Source organism: Sparus aurata, chromosome 20 (genome assembly GCF_900880675.1).
Source record: "Sparus aurata chromosome 20, fSpaAur1.1, whole genome shotgun sequence".
Classification (NCBI taxonomy): Eukaryota; Metazoa; Chordata; class Actinopteri; order Spariformes; family Sparidae; genus Sparus; species Sparus aurata.
In genome coordinates this window covers 23174279-23197933 of record NC_044206.1, presented here as the reverse complement: position 1 = coordinate 23197933, position 23655 = coordinate 23174279, and the positions used below count along the sequence as shown (strand labels likewise).

Below are 23655 nucleotides of genomic sequence, written 5' to 3'. Positions count from 1 at the left end.
ACAATAAAGTAATAAACCATTTCTCCATAAATTATATTTGGTTTTATTTTTGGTCGTTTTTTTGTGTGAAACCAAGTGGAAAGAAACGGGTTTAACAGAAGAAGAAAATTTTGGGGAATTAAGCCAAAGAAAAAAAAAAAAACTCCTGAAAACTTTTTCTTTTTACATGATTTTTCTGTTCCTAAAATCCACTTGCTTTCACACATACAAATTTAAAGACAAAAAAAATAAATCATAAAAAATTTTCTCCGGAAGCAAAAACAAAATTGTCCAAGTGTGAAATCCAGTGGAGAGAAATCATTTTCACAGGTGAAAAAGGTGTTTATTTTTTTTTTTCTCAAACAATAAATGATAAAAAATTTCCTCCTGAAAACGTATTTGTTTGTATTTTTAATGTGTGAAAAGTTTTGTCAGGAGAAAAACTTTATTTTCCATGTGTTAAACTGAATTTTTTTCCACTTGGTTTCCCATGTGATTTTTATTTCATCAGTAAAAAAAAGGTAATTAGAAAGATAATAATTGTAAAACTTTTTTTCCCACCATTTCGTCAACCGAGAAAAGTGAGACTAAGAAAACTGTTCACTAGACGAAGTCGAGGTGAGAAGGAAAATGTGAGACTCCATCGATGACATAATAATGGAGGCTGTTAAAACCATCTTATCTCTGAGGGCTCGTAGCTGTTTTCCGCTGCTTATCTCACGGAGTCATATCTTTAAGCTGCTGCTCTATAAAGGCTGCACAGGAGAGGCACAGCAGCGTCACACACATTGAGCAACTCCACGCAGTTTACATCACTGCATGTTTGTTGGTCGGATGTTATCTTATCACCAGAGTTTCATCAGGACAACAAAAACATCCCGCTGTATTTCACAAAGTGTGTCAACGTGTATGACATGTTAGTATCACAGTGTTCTCCAGACTGACTTTATTCACCTGAACTGAACCCCCTGAAAAAATATGCATGTATATTATTATCTGTGTCTGCATTTCCTTTTATTTCAAAAGTCAGCACAGACATGCAGGTGAACGTTTGACTGATCATATTTTATTTATTATCAGAAATAAAAGTCTTGGTAATTAACATCAGTGTTTTGAGTCAAGTGTGTGTGTGTGTGTGTGTGTGTGTCTTCTGTTCTGCTGATGGTGAATCGACACCACAGCGACACCTGCAGGTCAAGAACAAACATTGCAACCCAACTGCTTCCTCAGTTATGAAATCTATTTTATTGTGTACCTCAACACAAACGTATCGACGTGTGACCGAACATTTTGATATGTGCAGGAATAAACTCACTTGTTTTTAATCTAATGTCCAATAAATCGATGTCTACAAACACAAAAAATACCAAAAAGAAAATCAAAAATGTTATTAAAAATGTTTTTATTAAATAGAGTCAATGCCCCGATGAAAGACGCTTTGGTGATTTTCACTGAAAACCGATAAGCCTGTGGAACTAAAACCTGCTCAGACTTCATGTTTGTTACGACTAAACTGTGTAACGTACAACATTCAGAGGAAAAAAATAAAACAGCATTCATGTTCTGGATTCTTTTTAAACTACCTTCACATGCAGTGAGAGTCCAACACGAGACTTCAGTAAAGAATCAACATTCAGTGGAGCGGCGGGCGGGAAAAGGATGTTTCTTAAGAGCTACAAATGAAGCAATTTCACAAAAGATCTGAGGACGAAACGTTTAATTAAAATTAAAAAATACATAGCGCTTTTTTGTCGTCTATGAGAATATTTATGTCTTTAAAGGGTTTAAAACAAGAAAAATATTGTACAGTTAAAACAAAAACATGTGCGTCGTGTCCATCTATGGAAGCTAATGTTTCTGTACTGGGCTGAGTTGATTGTACTGAAGGAGGTGAATGTCTAGACGGAGTCCTTTGGACCAGGACCAGGTTACTGTAGCTGGACAGTCATGGCAGGGAGACGGAGGAGGAGGAGGAGGAGCAGAGGTGGAGATGGGAGGTGGAGGTTGAAATGGCTGGATGAACATCAGTACAACGCGTCAGTATTACTGCTTCGAGGCCTCTTGATCTTCTCAATGTTCTTCAGGATCATGTCGTGTAACGTTACCTTCAGAAGAAGAAAAGAAGACGGTATGATTGTGTGGAAATACTTCCAAGAACACGTTGGTGTGAAGGAAAGTTTTAAAGTGATATGACGTACGTATTGATTTCGGAGCTCCGACACTATGATCTTCAGACTGATGTATTCCTTCTCATCAATCTCGGTTACTGTGCGCCGATAGTCCTCCTATTAAAAATAAAGAAAGAAGATACTCAGATAAACAAATTAGTTCTCCAAAGTCTCACAGTGAGCTGAAAACAACCTTTCTCCCCCATTTTACTGCTTTGTGACCTGAAAGTACCAAATAAAGTTGAATGGTTTATCGTCTGACACCAACAGTCGGGTTCAGTTTAAGTTATATTGCTACCAGCAGACGTCTTTAGTAGTTACTACTTAAAGCTTTCCTAAAGAAATGAATGAAACCAAACCCTTTTTTTCTCCGACATTCTCATCCTGGCTTCAAACGTTTCATGTACGAGGGACTCGCAGGAAATGATGCAGCAAATAATCCAGGAGTTCTGCTCACGTTTCTTACGGCTGCTATTTCCAGTAAAAGCTTTGAAGTGAGGAAACGTCTCTTGGCATCAACCGGACTAATCTGCAAATGTGGATCAGTCCAGCCTCGTTACAGCTTCAGTATCAGAGGGGCGATAACAAATAGATGGACCTACAAGAAGTTACATCAGCCAAAAGCATGACACAGACCGGTTGGGTCTTTACTGGTCGCAAATCTTCTCAACTGACATCGAAACAGTTCAGTAAAATGTGTTTCTGAAAACGCCAGTGCAGCCGGGTCATACAGTAACAGAACCTTGATTCATATTTGATCAGCGCTGCCCAATTTTACCGTCTCATCAGAGTTTCATGAGCCTACAACCACTTGAAGAAGCGAAACATGTAACGCTGCTCTGTCAATCATAATCATCTGCCCCATATTAGATAAATGGTTGCGATTGGCCCAAAACAAATCGAACCAAGACCGACATGCTGTCCAAACAAAACAGTAATTTAGGGATTTTTTTTTAGCGGCAGCTTTCTAGGCCACTAATGTTAGTTTAAGATTCGGTTTAAAGGTGAGGGGAAGTTGAGGTTTGGAACATCCCAGGTAGTTTGTTGTGCTTTCATTTATTTTTTAGATAATATTCACTTACCACATGTGGATATTTTGCTATTTTAGAAACCAGCTTTGCCCTTGTGATGTAGTATCTAGAGGTGAAGAAGGGAGTCAAAAATTAAATCATAACATAAAAAAAAAATCATGTGAACAAAACTGAAGCAAAAATAAGTGTTGCAGCAGAGCGGTCTGACGCGGCGACAGTTTCATGCCTCGTACCTTGATATCTGATCGAGGTAGGATGCTGCCTCCCCTTCAACTGTTCTGAGTTCGGCTACCGTCTCCTCCTGGATGGACACTCCGAAGTTGTTGCCGTCCTCTATCCTGGGGATCAGCAGCTGAACCCACATTTTGACCTGCAGGTGAAAAGTCCTCATTAGTCCTTCACTTATTTTAACTTCAACGCTCGTGACTACTGAAACCAGAGTGTGACTAATGATTTGAAACATTACTTACAGTGTTACATTTCTCTATGAGCGTCCTGATCTCTGGTTTGACCTTTTCGATAAGATCAACAAGGTTACCGTTGCTCTTCATCATCCCACCAGGCATGACAAAGACCTTGGTGCCAGTCACTGGGTGAACAAGAGAGAGGAGGGTCAAATAAATAAAGATTCAAACAAACGAAAAAGGGACCAGGAATGATGATTATACAGAAAGGATGCTTGATAGCCTCACCAATGTCCTCCTTGTCTCCATCCTCCAGCTTCCTCTTTTTGGCATTTTGCTATGGAGCAGATAAAACGTGGTCTCACTTCTGCTCGTCACACAGTAGATGTAATAATCACTGAATAATCAAATCAGCTCTAAAATGGAGCCTCACCGCTTCTAGTCCGTCATGCAGGTTTGGGAGCAGGATGGGGTCCGGAACCGTCAGGTTTATCTCCGAGTGGATCTCCTTCAGTTCAGTGATGTTTATGATGGGGTCCTGAAGAACAACAAGGAAACCAGTTCTACTATTTTTCTTGACAAGTCATGCTGTGACTCATCTAGAGCTGTAATGATTGCTCAACAAGACGTCCACTTTTAAAGTGGAGGCTGACTATTTGGATAAACATCTAACCTGTCTGAGTAACTCTCTGAATCTAGCTCCATGCAAGTCTCACAATTTTTAACCCTTTCTCCGCTGAGCTCCCGATTAGAAAATCCTCCAGTTAATCTCATGATTTCATAGCAACACAAATCAAAAGTTAGGGTCTCTGTGGGATATGTGTTGGTGCACCTGGCAACCCAACCGAGAAGAAGAGTCTGTCCTTCCACTTTAATAACGTCTGCCTCTTGTTTCCACTCTCGGACTGTAGTCCTCCATCATTTTATCCTTCCTCTTTTTTGAAGGTCTACCTTCCTGTGATAGCTCATCAATACATTCCCTTCAGGGTAAGACCGATTATCAGGGTTGCTGTCTGCATTTTTCCCATAATTGGTATCCAGGTTTTTATTGTGTTAGATTGCCGCCAAAATACATGAATTTAAAACTGCACTCTAAAAAATGGCTTTGTGACATTGAGTGACACTCTGCGGTGTCACTCAATGTCCCGCCCACAACACTATCTGATTGGTTACACATCTGAGTAATAGCCAATCAATGCTGAATGATCTTAATCTGCAAAAAAACCCCTTTTATTTAAAGTTATCAAATAAATTAAGTGGAGTGGAAGTATAAGGTACCTGGTTCCAAGCATCAGGTATCTGTCTCCTTAAATTATAAATATTTCAATATTGGCCCCGAAACAAAACACAACGGTCAACCCCGAATTGTTTTCATGTAATTTTTGGATGATGACTTTTGTTTAATTTATTTTAAAACGTTTTTTTTTCCCACAGTATTTTTGTTATTATTTATTTTACAGTGAGCTTTGAATTAAAGACTGATGAAAAGTAATTTTACCGTCACATCCTGTATTTGTTCTATTAATCTGAGGTGTGTGTACTGTTGGTGGGTATGACTGAATATGTTCTGGTTTCTTTCCTCCTCAGTGACATATACTATAAACTGAATATCATGGGGGTTTTGTCAAAACAGAACATTTAAAATAATTAATATTTAGGCTCTCGGAAACACTGATTAAAATGTCTCACTATTTTCTCACACTTTTATTGAGAAAAATGATCGACAGTTTAAATGACAATTTTCCGGGACAAGTGGGAATCCTGATGTTCACCATGAAACTACTTTTTCGTCAAAACATTTATACTGTGGTAGCGTCAATATGTCTATATCTTAGTTCAAAATATACAGCTACATAATAGAGGAATTTATCAATTTTACCACCCACTCCTGACAAAGACAGACACAGATCTGAGACTACACAACATGTACTTCATTAGAATATCATTTACTAACCTTGAGGAAGTGATCGAGTTCCAGCAACTTCTTTGGGAAAAAATTCGCAACTAGATCTTCTGCCTGAAAGAAATGCAAACTTTTAGCTGATTCTGGCTTGATAATAACTTGTATTTGTTTTGTTTATAATGTTATTAATTACTTACTTCTGAAGTTATACGTTCCCTGAAAGCATCAACCTGCAAACATATAAAACAAGAGTCCAGATGTCAGACAAAATCAATGAGAAAACACACTTAGTTTCTTTGTTAAAGGCAGCTGATGACTTAAATTTTATCAAACTTAAAGTGGGTTTTGTAATCACCATGGAGACTATAAATGACAGTTACAGACGCTTTGACGTTAAATTGGCAACACGACGCTATCCTAACGGCAGTTTGTTGGCTTGGCTAACATGCTAACACAGGCCCTTTCTGTTCATGTGCTCTCCCAACATTAGCTGTTATGTCAGGGAAAAAGCGACGTAACATAAACTTCCATTCACTCCTCGTGAATCTTAACGTCACCCTGACACGTCACCTGTGTGAAGGTCTGACAGGTGTATCGTAGCAGGCGGGAAACAAGCCGGTTAGCCGTTACTAGCCTGGCCTTATCAGAGCTCTCACATCATGCTACAAAAACGTGGCTAACATGCTAGCAGGCAAATAGCAACAACGCGTCGTATAACCTCAACGCGGGTTCACAGGAGACGACACTCACCTTGGTTTTAATTTCATTGTCCACCTTGAGGAGTGAAGACATCTTATGTGGTAAAAAATGCGAAGAGCGATTGTCCCAACAGCATTAAATTCGGTTGTGAACGTGTGGCTCACTGTTTGTCAGCCACACTTGTGAGCTTAAAGATGACGTCGTCGGCACGCGACGCGAACGCAAGGCGCAGGGGGTTTCACTGCGCACGCGCGAAAACGTCACCGTATTTTTCTAGACGCAGCTGACGATGTAAACAAGAAAAGACAGTCGAGGGCAACAGGGATCAAATAGGCCGGTGTCACCGCAAATGATAGCCATTAAACACGCATAGACGGCTGACATGGGGCTGCCTGTTACTATTAAAGTCAACTTCCGGGGCAACGTGAAGAGATTTCTGGATCAGGATCTGGACAAACTGGAGTGGGAATCCGTTGAAGCCTGGGTAAGCAGCTAGCTGAGCGTGTTGGCTAAACGCTGGCGCAGTTTGGTGAAAAGTAGGCCCAGACGTGGCCTAACCACGTAAACAATGGGCCACCTGAAGGACAGTCGACACAGCTGCGACAAAACGTGTTTACAGTCGGTTATTTTAACGTTCACGGGTACGTAACGACACACGTAGGTGAAGCTAAATCTTTTCTGTTGGCTGTGAATCGTTTTGTACAGCAAGCTAGCTGTGGAGGTATTTTTTTTTTTCTCTCCAACGTGCCATTATTGATGTTTTCATAACACGTGTGGGACAGAAGAGAAACGTGTGCTGTGGATCTGATGTCAACTTCTTTTTATGTTTCAGATCAAAGCATCTTTCGGGATCAATCACTTTCAAGTCAAATACTTTGATGAGGATAACGAAGAGGTAAGAGTGTGTGTGTGTGTGTGCGTGCGTGTGTGTGTGTGTGCTGCTGGAGAGCTCGACCGATATTTAATTTTTGGAGCCGATGTCGATATCATTAGGCGAGAGCAATTATTGGCGCTGGCTGATTATCGTGGCGATATTCAGCATTATCTGATTATCGGTATCTGGGATTTTTTTTTCTGTCAGAATGCTGAGAAAAAAGACTAATTTAAAAATGTGCTAATCTGGCTCCTACAACAATATCTGATTGGTAACTCACCACAATTAATCAGTGTTTGGGGGTAAAAAAATGTGCTGTACCACAAAAAGAAAATTGGCCCATGTTGTATCGTTTTCACTGAAACAGCTCTGCCTGCTACTGTATGCTTCTGCTCGGTTCACTGTCACATCGTTAGCTAAATTAAAGAGCTGGAAATGTTATATTGCCTCCGTCATTCCTATTATGAGGCTGTACATTTGGCTACAAGCCGTCTGGACAATATAACCAACATGCGCAGCGATTCAAAAGGTCGTTTTACTGTATGTCTGGTAACTATAACGTACTTTAATGTGTCACTTTTCTCAGTAGATAATGCAGTAATGTAAAACGTTACTCTATAATGGCAGTAATGTTGTAACGTAATGATAAAAGTATATTGGCTACAAATATGATTTTTCAGTCTCCTTGATTTTTAATAATCGGTAAGAACAACGGGAAAACAATAGAAACCATCTTTTTTTCACAGAAAACCATCGTCCGATTAATTATTGGAATCATCTCATGTAATGACTATTAGAATATTGGAAAATCTTGATACATCACTGTTTAATTATCGGTCAATATATCTGTAATGGGCCAATATCAGCCAGCTGATATATCGGTCAGGCTCTAGTTTTTACATTACTTACAAAGCTGTGATAATGTTTTGGTTTGGCCCGAGTTCATTGACTCATGTTGATCTTATTCTCTCTTTATTTCAGATTTGCATTAACAGTCAAGGTGAGAAAAATACTTTATCTCAATTTTTAGAATTAGTAGAATATAACCAAACATTGTTAACTGGTTGTTTGTCAATCGTCCAACTAACTTACTCTTTGATTTATTTATTTGTTTTTATTTCAGATGAATATGAAGAAGCCATCAAGGTACTGGGACACTACTGGATATTATATAACGGTCAAATATTAGATTAAATTCAACTTCATGTGAATAAAGTCAGTGTTATGACAGAGGCATACATATAGGAAATGTTTTGTGAACGTTGTCATGGCAGTAGAATGCAGTGAACTTTACTCCATAAATAGAAGATAAAAAGAAAAAATACCTCTGATTACATGACAAAACGTGACTCATTCAGTATATACTAAGGATGCTGTGTGTGACGTCGCTTAAGAGATAAAGTAGTGCAAATATGTGACTGTTCCAGTGTGACAGCATTCACGTAGTTAGTCACTAAGCTCACAAGGAAAACAAGTAGCAGAGACATGTTGACGTGCTGAATTCCAAACACTCATATGAGTCATTTGATATTTGTATGTTTCTTTCCTGTCTTGAATATTTGCATATTCCTGTTTCAGTCTCCTGTGGTATGTGTCAAATGCTTATTTGTGTGCACAGAGTGCCGAGAAGCAGGGCAACCAGCTGCACATGAACGTGTACAAGATGAAGGGCCAGGCCTGCGGAGGCCCGCTGAAGACGGAGGTGAAGGAGCTGAAAGGAGACCTCCGGCCGGCTCCTCCTTATCCGTCGAGGGTTAAAACTGTGGACAAAGGCACACAAGTCACCCCGGAGAGAGAAGCTGTAAGGAACTTCCACTCTCCAGCACCACATCTTGAGCACAGTGTCGGCTGCTGTTTATCAGATCTTGTGATACAATTCGCTGTGGCTGCTGCCTCAAATGAAATTACTGTCTTTCATTGCCTGTTCATTCATGTGGCAACGGTAGAATGGTAGAGTCGCTACTGCTGAATCCATTTCAGTCACTCGCATCCAATTATTGAAATCAGGCTGAATTACTGATGTACTTTTGAAACAGGTCGCGGTTAAGGACACCAAGGGGAACAAACCAGAAGATGAGCCACCTCCCATGTGGTTTAGGTCGTACATGGAGAAGGTGAGATTGACCTTTGACCCTTTAGCTTTGATGCTGGATTCACCCAAGTTCACCCAAAAATATAGATTCACCTTGTGTCGATGGAAATCCAGGTGAAGATTTTGTAGTTCACAAAACATTTCTTGAGCTGCACGGCAGAACAGTCTCGATACAGTTTGTCCAAACTAATCCGAGTCTCCAGAAGCCCTGAGATCCTCAAATGATTTAAAAAGACGTTAATTATACACCTTTATAAGGCGAAACCTTCACTGTAGCTGCTGAGCTAAGTAAGTAAGTGTTAGCACACGCCCTGTCTGAAGTGGGTGCACTTGTTTTGTAGACTATGAAACCTCACCTGTCTTTCCATTAGTCTCCTTTACCTTTCCTTAAATATTTGCCTCTTAAATAGTGAATTGTTGCGTTTAGCTTCTACGAACGTCAATGAACTCCCTCTTCTTTCATAGTTTAAGGACGAAGTGGTGAAAGAGGTCGTTGAAAGGATGTGCAGTGACTTTTCTGGCCAGTGTTGTACCCACAAATCAGCTGACGGGCCCCTTGAGGTCATCGGGGCCAGCGGTGGCGTTATAGGGCCCAGGCCGGGTCCCTCCACCTCGAATGGGTCCCTTGGCTACACCCCAAACTGCAGCAGCTGCAACAAACTCACCTCTGAAGGGGCCTACAAGTGCAGGTAGACCTAAAACGCATTGTAATATAAAACATAAGCCGTATCTTGAATGTGTTTTAGCTTTGCAACGCGTCCATGTTGCTGTTTTTTGTTTGTCCCGGTCAGTGTGTGCCCGTCCTGCATCCTGTGTGAGTTGTGCCGACACAGCCACGACCCCAGCCACAACCTCGTGAGAACCAAGACACCTCTCTCCATCCCTGAGCATGGCATGTCGGGAGAGTTGAGGTAAACCCCCCCCCCCCCCAAGACTGAGGAGAAAATCTTCCCTCTTCTGGAAACAATAAGACATTTTAACTTCTGCAACTGTGCTAGCCCTTTCTGCTATCGCTTCTCCTACATTAATGGAAGAAAACATCCATATAAATAGACGCAACAGCATGTTTTAGCAGCTAGATTACTGTAAGCTTTGAATTATGAGTGTGTATGTGTTTTTTGTTCTTGGAAAATAAACTTTTGATAGTCAACAAATAGGTGTTCCTGATGACATTTCAAACCAGGTTCCCAAGGCGAGGAGACAGGACAGTGCGCAAGGCCGAGCGACAGCGCCTCAAAGCTGAAAGGAGGCAGCTCAGAGCTGAAGTGAAGGAAATCAAGAAGAAACTGAGACTGGAGAAGAGGGGGCTGCAGTGGAGCGGGCCCTCTACCTCAGGCAGAGCCAACCTGACACACATGGCCTCCGCGTCCACCCAGGTCCCAGCCCTGCCCCCCCCTGCTGCCTCAGAAACAGCCTCAGGTCCAGCCCCAGCCCAAGGTCCCATCCCCGCCCCGGTCCCTGACCCCCAGGCCTCCAGTCCAGAGTAAGCGCCACCTCGGAAGGGCGTCCGACAGTGCTGGGTACCTCCAACCCAGCATGGATGCAATAAAGTCTTTTTTTTCCAAGAAAAGAAATCAAAAATATGCCATCTTTGTAATCTAGTCTGTATGAGTGTATCGCTGGCTGCTCTGGGGTGGTGGATGAAAAATGTTGGAACTACCTCAATGTGAAAACTGCTGCTGCTGCTGCTTCATAGATTTTCTAAGAAAAAAAATTTGCTTTTGAGCTGCAAAAAAAAAAAAAAGAAAAAAAAAAAAAAATCTGGGGGTCCTGCTTTTTGATTCGTAGAGAACAAAAGAGATGGGTATTATAAGAGACCAGGGCTTTTTTCAACAATGCTCTGTACACTTGAAACTAGGGGTCCTGGGGTCTCGCACACGTCCTTGGTGCCCACTATGGCTGCCTTGTTTCTGGATGAAAATCTGCCGGACGGCACCCGTCTGGAGCCTGGTACCAAGTTCATCAAATACTGGAAGATGAGGAACTCGGGCACTATCAGCTGGACCTCAGAGACTAAGGTACCCCTCCCACCCTCTGAGAGGACAGGCTCCACTCTCTCTTTGCCCCCCCCTCCTCTGCTTCACTCCCACTCTGAGCCCCCCACTCAGCTCATTGCCGACTTCTATACCCACTAACACAAGCTAAGATTTCTCACCCAGCCTAATGCAACTTATCCCCTCTCCGTCTGAGATGTTTATTATTTACATTCAGTTAAATCTGTGTCGTTGTTTAAGTTTTTAAGTCTTTGTCATCGTTTGAGTGTGTGTGAGTGAGTGAGTGTGTGTGAGAGTGTGAGTGTGTGTGTGTTTCCCTCACTTGATTTCTCTGCTGTGTGATTTTGGACGCATGCCCTCGTCTTTGTGCCTTTTTCGCATGTGTATTCCTATTTTGTGTTTTGTGTATGTGTGTACGTGCACCCAGCTAGTGTTCATGTGGGGGAACCTCGGCCTGGCGTCAGAGGAGAAGAGGGAGGTGCCGGTCCCCCTGCTGCTGCCCGGACAAGTGGGAGTGGTCAGTGTGGCCTTTGTGGCTCCTGTGATGGAGGGGACGTACACCTCCCACTGGCGGCTGGCGCACTGCGGGTGCCAGTTTGGCCCGCGTGTCTGGTGCAGCATCGTGGTCGAACACGGCAACAGCCGCAACGCGCTCGGGCAACAGAGCAAACGATCGGCAAGTCTGCTCACTAATGACACGCTGTGCTGCAGAACATCAGCTGCTGACATGTGCTGCTAGAAACATATGTGACAGCCTGAGTTACCAAGAAGTAAATGTAAAATGTTGAGGTACTGGTACTTTACACGGCGAAGTACATTTTATGTTACTTTACACTTCTATTTTACTAAATTTTAAAGGTTAGTATAGTAATTATTTAACTTTTTATTACAACAGTAATGCTGCCAATTGTACATTAATAAAGTGGGTTTTTTCATATGTGTAAAAAAGTAGTTTAAAGTATTTTGTGGCTCCAGAAGAAGCTGCGTGTAATATGAGAAAGTGCCTCCTAGCTGTGTTGTATTGTGGGTAATTTAAGCACCAGGTTTTGAAAAGTAAGAAGAATCCGTGGAATAATAAAGGTGATCTCTCCGGTTCTGCTGTATCAATTTGATCGAAACTGATTTTTAAACAACTGGACTACTTTTCATAAACTGGTGCCTACATTACCCACAATGCAGCTTAGTCACTGAGTGACATCACAGGAGGCAATTCATCAGATTACATGCAGCTTCCTCTGGAGCCACAAAAGACTTTAAACTATTCTTTTCACGTATGTAGAAGTACTCACCAACCTGTATACGGACTTTAATGCAAAAATTGATGGAGCTACCCTTTAATAAATGTAGTTACAGATTTCACAAATGAAACATTGGATAAGCTTATGAAATGCAACACATTGTGAAGGTTAAACCAGTGTGTCTAAACCATTTCTCTTGTTATGTACAAAAAAAACATGTCAAATTATTTTTCTTCTAAACCTCCGTCAGTGTTTCATTTAAAGATCTTTTTAAGGCTGAAAGAGGCAGAATTATTCAGTATTTCACAAAAAGACAGGTATGAAGGAAAACTCCCAAACATGTAAATAGATTTGTGTAGCAGAACTTAGTTGTTTCTTCGTTCTGTCCTCATTTATCACCTTATTAACCCCTCAGATTTATCTTGTGCCCCTTTTGAAGGGTTCTGACCCCACTGGACACAAAACTACCGGATTATATCTAAAAAAGTTTAATTTAGCTCCACTTCAACCAGCTACAACAGCAAAATGCCAATTACACATATTAATGTGATTAACAGTAACAGTGGACATTTTACTGCACACCAAGTACTTTTTAATTTTGATACTTTCAAGTATATTTTGTGGAAATTCCTCCAAGCTCTTTCGTAAGCAAGATTCGGAAACCAGGATTTTTCTTGTACTGAAGTATTTTGACACCTTTTCATTAATATTTCAAGTAAAGAATCTGAGTGCTTGAAAAGAAGAATCTGAATTATTTAAGAACAAGTTCAACATGAATATGACAGAATAAGGCAGGTTCCAGGTTGATAATGGGAAAATAATTCATCAGTGATGTGTGGAGTAGGACTTGAAGAAACAGATAATCAAGACTAATCCCCCCCAATCCTTAAATCTGGAGGTAATGACATATAAATATGACACAGGGTCGTCTTTGAGGGCGTTGTGTAGCGACGCTAACGATGTCATTCTTGTGTGTGCTTCAGAAGGAGGAGGTGAGGCAGGTGGAGAAGGAGAAGGAGGTAAGGTCCAAGGACTGCTGCCCTGACTTGTCCGTAGACGTGAACCATGAAGACTACTACTTCCCCTCAGTCGACCTGCTCACTGCACAGGTGCACACTCACAAAGCAGCTCCCTAAAAACATGTTCATGTGCTGAAAAAGACCTAAAGACGCCAGACGACTGTTACACAGTGATTATGAGTTCATTCTTCCTGCGTGTGCTCTTGTTTCTTAGGATCTTCTGTCATTTGAGTTGCTGGATATAAATATCGTTCAGGAGTTGGAGAAGGTTCCTAACAACACCCCTGTGGGTAAGTGACGAATAAAACACCGGAGAAGACGAGACAATTCTAGCGGTGTTCGTTACTTCTTTACAATATTCACATCAGCATTTTAAGTCTGTTAACTGTGTTGTGTTCGCTCTCCCTGATTTGTAGATTTGACACCCTGCATATCCCCGCTGCCCCACGATGCACCAGTGTTGGAGAAGGCCGTCACTTCACAGCTGAAAGAAGACACAGAGGCCACAGGCGTCAGAAAACTCTTTGGTAAGGACCGAGTGTGTACTTTTAAAACCTCCAGAATAGTGTGTGCTCGATGGTGTGAGTGTGGCGGTAATGATTACCAGACAAGGAAACGTTGAATCATGGAGCTTACGTTTTTATGGTGGTGGATCGTTCAGGCGGGACTTCAGGATTCAACCGACGCTATCTCTATCTGATTGAATAGCTTTTTAAGTCGGACAGAAGACAATTCTGCTCGAGCATCACGTGCTGCTTGTCTTTTGTTTGAAAATGTTTGAGATACAGGATACGTAGTTAAAAGAAAAATGCAGGTTTTCAGACCAAAACACGAAGGTCTGAGGGTTTGTAGGTGCTGGAAAAGCTTGAAAATGCTTGAAAAGTGCTTGAATTTGGCTGCGGAAGGGATGCAGGAACCTTGATCTTTGGACCAAATGTTAAAGGAAGCATCAAAGTGTGTTTACCGGTCTTTGCAAATGTGAAAAAAATGTTGTGAGAAGCATTTTGTGGCTCCAGAGGAAGCTCCGTGAAATTGCCCTAAATGATGTCACCTGAGTCATTAAGGCAGAAGACAAACATCTGTAGGTGTAGAGCTGGAGAGAAGAGAGTTTATGAAACTCCGCTTGATGCTACTGGTTCAAGGCTACATTAGCCACTGCTAGCATGACACAGACTAATATGAGCCAGAGCGTTTAGCTGTCGAGTTGCATCGTGGGTAATGTAGGCAGCAGCTTTCGACAAGGAAGAGGAGTTGTTGGGATTTAAAATAATTTTGATTTCGATCACCGGCGGTGTTGTGGAAATGCTCTTTTAACGTTGGTTGTGTTTTGTCCAGGGGTGAAACTGAGGCCGCAGAGGGAGCTGCTGGAGCCTGGGACCCAGGAGGAGGACCGGGAGGAGGAGATCAGCGGAGCTCAGTTCCTCTGTGAGACCGTCATCCGCTCCCTCACTTTGGAGGAAGCCCCCGATCACAGACCCCTGCGCAGAGCCCAGCACAGCATCCACAAACCACAGAGTGAGGACCTCCAAGTTACACTGTTATAATAACTGAGAAAATACTGTTCTTTCTTTGGTGTTTGTTGTCGTACTAATTTTCATCTATTAAACCTTTCCAGTTGTTTCCCGGGGGCCCAGCTGTTGCTTCGAGAGACCTTTGGATGCTGAGAGGACGGAGACGGTGCCGGAAGGAAATGAGGAGATCTGTGCCGGAACACTTGAGAGCTCAGTTCTTCCTCCCAACGCAGGACTCAACCAGATCACCCCGGAAGAGGAGACGAAGCCAGGTCAGAGGAAAACATCCAGCCCTTTTCTGCACATCAGCAGATATAAAAAAAAAAACAAGAAAAACACGAGGACCGATCGATTGAACTCGTCGCAAAACATTCCCACGTCATAACTTATGTGGTGATTAATCTAATGAGCCTCCCCTGTGTGTCTTTTCCAGTTATTCTGCTGGAACCAGTGAACGAAAACCTGCATATCAGTTCACACAACGATAACGAGGACGAAGAGGTGATGGGCTTGGATGACATGCAGCACATGAGAGACGCTCAAGAGGAGAAAGAGGAGGGAGGAACCAGAGGAGAAGACTGGGAGGAGGTGAGGTTTTCTGCTAACATTTATATCATGTGATGACGAGTAATGAGGTTAAATCAATAACCGTCCTCTGCTGTGTCTCAGGTCAGCAGCCAGACGTCCTCGGTGTCCTCCTGTGACGATTACATCATCGTCCTCCCCGACTGCTTCGACACCAGCCGGCCTCTGGGCGAGTCCATGTACAGCTCCGCCATGTCGCAGCCGGACACCGCTGCTGTGTCCTCAACCGATCCAGACATACAGCAGGAGGAGGAGGAGGAAGAGGAAGAGGAGGATGAAGAAGAAGAAGAAGAAGAGGAGGAGGACTGTGAGTCAGTGAGGGCGGCACCAGTGAAGGAGAGCCAGGAGAGGACAGAGGAGGCGGATGTGGAGGTTTCATCTGTGAACACTTGGCCTCCGCCTGTCCCTCCCATCCACGGCAGCGTGAACCAGATGCTGTGCGCCTCCCAAACGCTGGACGCCGTGACGCTCACCCCCGAGGTGGTGCGACCGCCGGTGCTGCACGACCCCCTGCTGGCCCCACCGGCCCTCTACTCGCCCAGGTTAGACGGGTGGGAGATCTGTTAGCATGCATAAAAGAAATATTTCAGGATGTATGAACACAGATGTATGAACAAACTGTTTAATGACAACAGTTGTTACAAGGGTTGGTTACCGACGTTGTACATGAATGTTCAAGGTTGATTTAGGGTTTTACGTCATTATTACCAGAAGTACTTTGAGATTTTAAAAGAAGTAGAGCAATTTAAACCAGAATGTATGTTGTTGTGCTTCAAAATGTGTCCTGTTTCTGGATAAAACTGTCTGTGTTTGTTCCTTTTGAAGACAGATATTGATTACATTGACGTTTTGCAAGACAAACATTAGGGTCCTTTTGCAATGAAAACAGCCTGATGTAAGATTTTGGCAACAGAAAGTTGAACAAAGTAAAAGAATAATGTTTTCGAGCTGCAGTTCAGCCAGAAACGCAACATTTGATAATAATGTTAATAAATTCTTCGATTTTGGATTTAAATCAAACCTTGAAGTTGTGCTGATAAATTAAAATCTTCTTCTTCTTTGCCCACTGTGTGATTCTTCAGGTCGGAGGCACTGTACCTGGCTGAGGACCCCAGTCCTCCAGCCTGTGACCCGTACGAGCCACACCAACCACGAGTCCACCTAAATGGTGAGTTCTACATTTGAATCTTTTGAAACGAGCACATCACAGAATCACAGGATCACAGTATGACAGGATCAGTATAACATCTCCTCTGCTGTTTTTACGCGCGATAGAAATAGGACTTTGACTCCAGCTCAGATTGTTAAACTTGTGTTGCCTCACAGCCGCGTGCGTGACTCACCGCGTTGACCCGAATTAGCAGCGCGGCACTTCGAGGAGCTTTTGGCTCCGTTAGGCGAGAGAGGAAACACATTTTGGCTTTCGTGGGAAGACAGGAAGTGAGATAGCACACGAGCTTTGGGGATTTGTTGCTTCAGCAGAATGACTCTTGTTCCTCCTCTGCGTCTTTGCTATGTGTTTATTTTTCCTTTCTTTTCTTTTTCACCCGCTCTGCAGTTTCGTCTGGTTTGTCAAGATCAGCCGGCTCAGCATCCAGTGCCTTTGAGACATATAACCCCAGACCCAGCAACGCTCTGCAGCCGAGGTGCAAAACAACTTGATACTTTAGTTTCTCTTTAACCGCCCTCACCAGGTTCTGTCCTGTCCTGTATGATCAGTGACAACGCATGCAGCAGTGTGTGTTGTTTACTCATATTTATGCACTTTTTTTCTTACCTAAAACAAGTCGAACTGGAACACGTTGTCCTCTGCAGTTCTGTTACATAACCCGGCCTCACCACATCCTTCTCTTTATACAAGGGGCCAAGGAGGCATCACAGAGGGACTCGTCAAGGGGGCCCTCTCTGTCGCAGCGTCCGCTTACAAAGCTCTCTTCACTGGACCAAACTGTTCAATACAGGTACAACGCACAGCAACTCTTCTGTCTGCTGTTTTTAAATCAGTTAAAACATATATTACAGTTACAGCGGCAGCAACTGAGGTGACGATTCTCACATGAGCAACAAAACGAGTAACCCTCAGAGAGGTGCTCAGGTTGTGAGTCAACGCTTCCTTACGTAACAGCCAAACATGCCAGACTGTATCGCCCCTCTCCGTGAGTGTAAGAATAGAAGAACATGTGTGTGAGGCTCCAGGTTGCTGAAGTTTCCGCAACTATTTTGTCTTCTTTTGCTGTCCGTTTTCTAAAAGCCAGAATTAAACGGGCCCTGCGGCTTAATTGTTAAGGACCGTAGTGTCATTGGGCTCTGATGTTGTCGGTTCTCTTAATGGTTTGGGAGAACTGAAAACATTTTGTCTGTGATGCGTTTCTTCCTTTCACAACTCACAAGACAGATCGCGCGCGTCAGACAGGCAGAGAGGCACAGACGCAGCCAACGCGCGTAAATCCTGCTCTTAGTGACGATGTCAGAAATAAAATTGGTTCGGTTTGACTTCCCAAAAGTGCGGACGCGATGCAGACGACGCTCAAACTGCCACAAGTTCGGTGTAAGAGTCAAAACACAAGCGCACAGGTGGGAAAATGCACAGCTTTCGACTACCTAGCTTCTACAAAAATACATTTTATGATTAACCGATTAGCCGGCTGGTTATTTAATAATATGAGTTCATAAATACAACGTTGAATTGAGTACAGAGAGCTCGGCGCGTCCTCCTTTGCCACCGAGTTCAGACCTATGATGTCAATTGTCAGCTGACATTACAGGCTATCAAAACATGTTATCAGTCTTGCTAAGTTGCCCTACGAGAAGTGTTTTGGACTGAAACAAAAGTATATTGATTACTCACCTACTGTGCAGTTTTTGGTCGGGGTCTAATTAGGAGTGCATACATGCAGATTTTGGTAATTCTTAAATTAGAGATTTTTTACACCAAAACACAGACGTCCACCTCTTCAGATTAAGGTAAATAAAGGATGTATACATCGACTATATTCTGTCAATAGAGTACAGAGAGTGACGCTTTCACACACCTGTGGATTCATGAAAATACAGCACAGAAAATAGAAATAATAATTAGTGATTTCTCTTAAAACGAGCCAATAAGAGCACAGTTAAAAGTACTGAATTGATTCCCATCAGAAGCCCGAGCAATACTTTTATCTGGACAGCTGATCAGATTTCTGTCGACGGTCCTCGTCTCTACAGAGTTTTGTAACGTCTTTCAGCTCATTTGTTTTTTGTTTTTTACTGAGACTGATGTTGTGGTTCGCTCTCGCTGCCCTCATACTTTCATTTCCAGCGAATAAGCTCTTATAAAACCAGCTGCTGTGTAACCGTCCTGACATCAAACCCTCAGTCAGACGGTGGCTATTCTCCGATGAGCGTAGAGGAAACACTTAGCAGCTCCCCTCAGGAGCTGGCAGACATCACAGTACCATTAAGCTGATATGAACATGAGTTCAAATGAGCGCTGATGTCACTGCGTCAGCTGGATGTGGAAATGGGTAACTGCTCCATCGTAACAGCTTTATAAAAGTGATCATGTGTCGGGTGTTTCCACTGTAAAACATGTGACTGTTCAAAGAATCTGCTGATAATCAAAGCATTTAATCCCACGAGGGTAAAAAGTGTCAGACAGGAAGTTCAACGCTCTGTTTAACCTGATTTTTCCCTGAATTGTGTCAAGTATTTAACCTTTAAAGCTTTTTACTGAGTAGAGCTGCCGGCAACCTTCACGCAACACCTGATCTGTGCCAGCTGTGTAATAAAAATGTTCACTTTGAGCTTTACGTAACTTTGGAGGAAGTGTTAACTGAGAAGACGAATTCTGGGGAATTTAAATCTTTTCCACTGTTAAAAATAGGTTTGATTGTGAAGTTAAAAATAGAAAAAAATCACATCAACTGGGGAACTTTCATGGTGATTTCTCTTTTTTTTCTCGTTTTTGTAGCACTTACACACCAATCTTTCCAGTTTTATCTACATTTTGAATATTTTCACACAGGAGTTCGTTAATATATCTTAATATATATTCATAGCCTGTAAATTGAACTTTTTTTTTATACCTCCTATATACATTTTTATAGGTTGTCTGTCTTTTTGGCTACTACTCACCAAATTATTTGATCATTACGACAGGATTTTAGGATAAAATGATGAAGTTAAGACATTTTATATCCAGAAGGTAAGCGGGTTAAATGTACAATGACATCATAAAAGTGAACGCCACATCAACACGACTGGTGCACGGAGGCAAACAACCTAAAGGCGGTAATGCTGCTTTCTAAAAAACATTTTAATGTCTGTTGACAGTTTTTTCCGACAGTAATATGTCGGCAAAATGAAAGGAGGATTCTGAACACGGCTCGATCCTATGTTCAGATTTCTGTTCTGGGAATACCTCATTTGTATATTTAAACATGGCATTTCAGAGAACTTGTCAAACTAAAACACAGTTGGCGACTAAGAAAGTTTCATGGCGATCTGTTACTTAAAATTTTACCCTCTTCAGTAACATCTCCCCTTAAATTTGATCAGGTTCATGAGTAAAGTCTCGGAAATCGATACATTTGGCAAACATTTTTCAAATGGACATCAAGTCGCATTAAATCTTGCAAACACACTTGAATACAGTGTGAATATGCAGCAACCTTTCAGACGAATAGAGGCTCCAGATTATCACCTGAGACGGTCAAACACACTAACATCCACCTTCTCCTCTCTGGTTTGTTCCCCCTCTGCAGCGAGGCATCGACCCCGCCACCCGACAGGACCCTTCCATGATGGCGATGCTGCTTGAAATGGGCTTCAGAGACCAGCGGCTCAACCAGCGGCTGCTGAAGAAGCACGGCTACAGCCTGCTGCACACCGTCAACGAGCTGGTGCAGATGGCCGAGGACAGCCAGAACCGAGCCGTCAACGCTCGACACTGAGGGACGGGGAAACAACGCCGAGGCTGTAAAAGAGTCACGAGAAGGAAATTATATGACTTTAAAATGTAAAGAGAGTATTTAGATCACCCACCCTTTGCAGTGTTCGGATCTATCTTGATTTACTTACCTATTTATGATTCATGCAACTGATTGATTTTTCCCAACAAAAAAAAAAGGGTGGTTAGTTGATTTGGACCAATCGTTAAACGATGCTAAGAGTATAAAAACAAACCGGAGCTGATCAGCGAGTAAGAAATGAACGGCTTCTTCTTCTGCCTTTGCCTTTAATTTAGCTTCGACATTTTTATATAAAAAGTTAATCCACACACACACACACACTACACACACTTTGTAAATTATAACTGAATCGTGGTGAAATCGCCTTGTTTACCGGGGCCTTACGTGTTTTGGGTCGGACGGAGCCGGAGCTAAAGTGTGTGTTTCAGCTCTTCATCTTTAGTGTTCGTATGGCTGTCGTAGCTGCTTCCTCGGCTTGGCTAGATTTCTTCTCTCAACATAGAGCAGTGAAAAAAAAAATGTTGAATGTCATTTACTAAAAAAAAAATATATATGGTAGAAATGCTCTGAAAAGCAGCCAGTTAGCATTTTAAGCGCGATGCTACTGAAGCTACGCAGACGTTCTGGGTGTGAAGGGGGTCGGCGGTGCAGTGGTGAAAACAGCAGATATTTAAAGACCTTTTTCTCGATCTTATCGTAGTGAAATCTGCCTAAACAATGCAATCTTTTTTCTGTATCAGAGTACTGTTATTTTAGACGTTGACATGTGGAATGTATACAAAAAAAAAACCCAGTCCGACGCGGGTTTAACCTGCTCGGGCTCGGATGTTTTTTCTACCGCTTTTTAGGAGACACCTGCATGACAGGTAGAGGCTTTAGAGATGAGTCGTGTTCTCGTGGTCTTAGCACAGTCACAGTGGAAGAAACAAATGTCCGCTTTTTGCGTCATCGTTTAAAAAAAGGTAAAAAGAAAACAAAAAAACCACACACACACCTGCCTGCATTTTCTCCTGTCCACAAGCCTTTTTTAGCATTAATCCGAGACGTGACGTCTCCAACGACACATTCCTCGAACTCGCAGTGGAACCAAGTCTGTTTTATTTCATTACATTGCCTTTTTAATGGACGACGATTATTAGTTTACTGAAATATACATGTGGTGATTTTGACATTTGTGGTGTGACTGTGCAGATTTAAGTTAATTTGAATTTTTTTCCTCCTGTGTGTGTGTGTTCGGTTGAGGAGTGTTTGAACCATGTTTTTCTTATGTTGTGTCATGTTTTAAAGAGTCATGCTCTAGAGAATCATTCTGAATATATCTACTACTGTATGCTTGGCAAGTTATCCTTCTGCCACAGAGTGTATACATTAAATACCCTTCTACTGTCAATCCGCCAATAAACTATTTGCACATCTCTCTCGTGTCTTCGCCCCGTCTGTTAATGATGAATGTCTGAATGTAGGTCGTTACGCCGCGCGTACTTTATGTGTTTTATAGAGTACATGTTGTACTGGGTTAAGTGGTTGCTGACTTAAGTAGGCTCCATAGGTGAGAGTGTGCAGATTATACAGCTGTTGTGACAGAATGAGGTTTGGTTTAACATATTTTAATAGTGTAACAAAGTACAAGATCCACCATGACTGCAGTGTTATATAATGTCAAGACGGCGCCTCGTAACCGAGCTGTAAAATGTGCTATGTGTGGTGCAAAATGCATAATAAAGTTGTGTTTAAAGGGAAAGTTTAACATTTTGGGAATTAAGCTTATTCGTTTTCTGGTTTTGAGAAGGAGAGAAGATTAATATCATTTAAATGTTTAAATGTGAAACTACAGCTAGCACCCAGTTAGCTTAGCAAAGGCTGGAAGCAGGTGAAAACAGGCAGTTAGCTTGCTGTACCTCTAAAGCTAGCTGAAGTGATTAACTATGTAAATTGGCCAGCTTAATGGTGTTGGTGCCAAGCTAGCTGCTTCCTCCTGTTTCCAATATCTATGCTAATTTAAGATAGCCAGCTGCTGACCAGCTAAATAGCCTGATCAACACCCAAGCACGAGAGTGTTAGCAATCAAAGCTAAAAAGCTAGTATTTCCAAAACTGTTGAATTATCCTTTCACTTTTACTTTAAACACTATACCACTCTCACAACTGTGCAGTAAATGTGAAGCTACACCTAGCTGCTAGTTAGCTTAGCTAAGCACAAAGGCTGGAAACAGGGTAAAGCTAGCTTGGCTCACTGTCCAAAAGTTAGAAATACACCCTGCCAAAGCTAGCTAAAGTGATACAATATTTAAATTAGTGGGCTTTAATGATGTTAGTGAGTGTGTTTTTTATCTGTGGATGGAGCTAAGCTAGCTGCTTCCCCCTGTTTCCGATCTTTATATCTTTATGCTAAGTTAAGCTAGCAAAATAGCCTACTCAACAAATAATCATGAGTGTTATCAATCAAAGCAAAAAAGCTAATATTTCCAAAAATGTGGAATTATCCTTTTACTTTTAAACGCTACACTACTCTCACAACTGTGTAGCAAATGTAAAGCTACAGCTAACAGCTAGCAGCTAGTAAGCACAAAGGTTGAAAACGGGCTAAAGCTAGCTTGCTTCTGTCCAAAGTTTAAAATATACCCTGCCAAAGCTAGCTAAAGTGATACAATATTTAAATTAGTGGGCTTGAATGATGTTGGTAGGTGTGTTTGTGAACTTTGGATGGACAACTGTTTACAATCGTTATGCTAAATTAAGCTAGCAGCTAGTAAGCGCAAAGGTTGAAAACAGGCTAAAGCTAGCTTGGTTCTGTCCAAAGTTTAAAAATATACCCTGCCAAAGCAGCTAAAGTGATACAATATTTAAATTAGTGGGCTTTAATGATGTTGGTAGGTGTGTTTGTCAACTTTGGATGGAGCCAAGCTGCTTCCCCCTGTTTACAATTGTTATGCTAAATGAAGCTAGCTAAGTAGCCTACTCATCATACGCAACACAACTGTGTTGTAAATGTGAAGCTACGGCTAACAGCTAGCAGCTAGTAAGCACAAAGGTGGTCTTCCTCGTTGGTGGCCAAAAGGGGCCCGACATGTTTATTTTTACCCCTCTGGCCTCAGAGATGGTGAATCCGGCCCTGGTGGATTAAATATATCTACAGGAAATGAAGCTCAAAATGGCCTCATGTATAGTGCTTCTTACACGTGGGTGAGTTATTCCAGATCAGTGTAT

The 23655-nt window shown here is 42.1% G+C and overlaps 2 protein-coding genes across 3 annotated transcripts; one reads left to right on the top strand and one right to left on the bottom strand.

Annotated features, from left to right (window-relative positions):
* Positions 1-1364: 1364 nt before the first annotated feature.
* On the bottom strand, positions 1365-6416 carry psme3 (proteasome activator subunit 3). The gene is made up of 10 exons (XM_030399411.1): positions 6236-6416; positions 5683-5715; positions 5537-5599; positions 4016-4120; positions 3871-3919; positions 3649-3767; positions 3412-3548; positions 3230-3284; positions 2178-2264; positions 1365-2084 (listed from the first exon to the last, which is right to left on the bottom strand). The coding sequence occupies exons 1-10, from the start codon at positions 6275-6277 to the stop codon at positions 2004-2006; spliced, it is 771 nt and encodes a 256-aa protein (XP_030255271.1). The 5' UTR covers positions 6278-6416; the 3' UTR covers positions 1365-2003.
* Positions 6417-6432: 16 nt separating this feature from the next.
* Positions 6433-21866, top strand: nbr1a (NBR1 autophagy cargo receptor a). Of its 2 annotated transcripts, XM_030399409.1 has the most exons (22): positions 6433-6668; positions 7017-7079; positions 8040-8058; positions 8182-8204; positions 8677-8859; positions 9095-9172; positions 9616-9839; positions 9942-10061; positions 10334-10633; positions 11009-11168; positions 11572-11820; positions 13366-13491; positions 13616-13691; positions 13818-13928; positions 14737-14916; positions 15017-15184; positions 15346-15500; positions 15582-16039; positions 16580-16665; positions 17056-17143; positions 17359-17458; positions 20243-21866. In XM_030399409.1, the coding sequence occupies exons 1-22, from the start codon at positions 6567-6569 to the stop codon at positions 20429-20431; spliced, it is 3258 nt and encodes a 1085-aa protein (XP_030255269.1). In that variant the 5' UTR covers positions 6433-6566; the 3' UTR covers positions 20432-21866. The 2 variants fall into 2 exon arrangements, with proteins under 2 accessions (XP_030255269.1, XP_030255270.1); XM_030399410.1 differs by lacking the exons at positions 17056-17143; positions 17359-17458 and having other exon boundaries at positions 20243-20441.
* The last annotated feature ends 1789 nt before the right edge of the window (positions 21867-23655 follow it).

What these genes read in the sequence shown, in the direction of transcription:
- psme3 (XM_030399411.1), bottom strand. Translation starts at nt 6,277, where the DNA reads ATGTCTTCACTCCTCAAGGTGGACAATGAAATTAAAACCAAG. An exon ending in GGGAACGTATAACTTCAGAA is followed by an intron (nt 5,600 to 5,682) that starts GTAAGTAATTAA and finishes CATTTCTTTCAG; the next exon opens with GCAGAAGATCTAGTTGCGAA. An exon ending in CGGAGCTCCGAAATCAATAC is followed by an intron (nt 2,085 to 2,177) that starts GTACGTCATATC and finishes CTTCTTCTGAAG; the next exon opens with GTAACGTTACACGACATGAT.
- nbr1a (XM_030399409.1), top strand. Translation starts at nt 6,567, where the DNA reads ATGGGGCTGCCTGTTACTATTAAAGTCAACTTCCGGGGCAACGTGAAG. An exon ending in AATATGAAGAAGCCATCAAG is followed by an intron (nt 8,205 to 8,676) that starts GTACTGGGACAC and finishes TTGTGTGCACAG; the next exon opens with AGTGCCGAGAAGCAGGGCAA. An exon ending in TCGACCTGCTCACTGCACAG is followed by an intron (nt 13,492 to 13,615) that starts GTGCACACTCAC and finishes CTTGTTTCTTAG; the next exon opens with GATCTTCTGTCATTTGAGTT.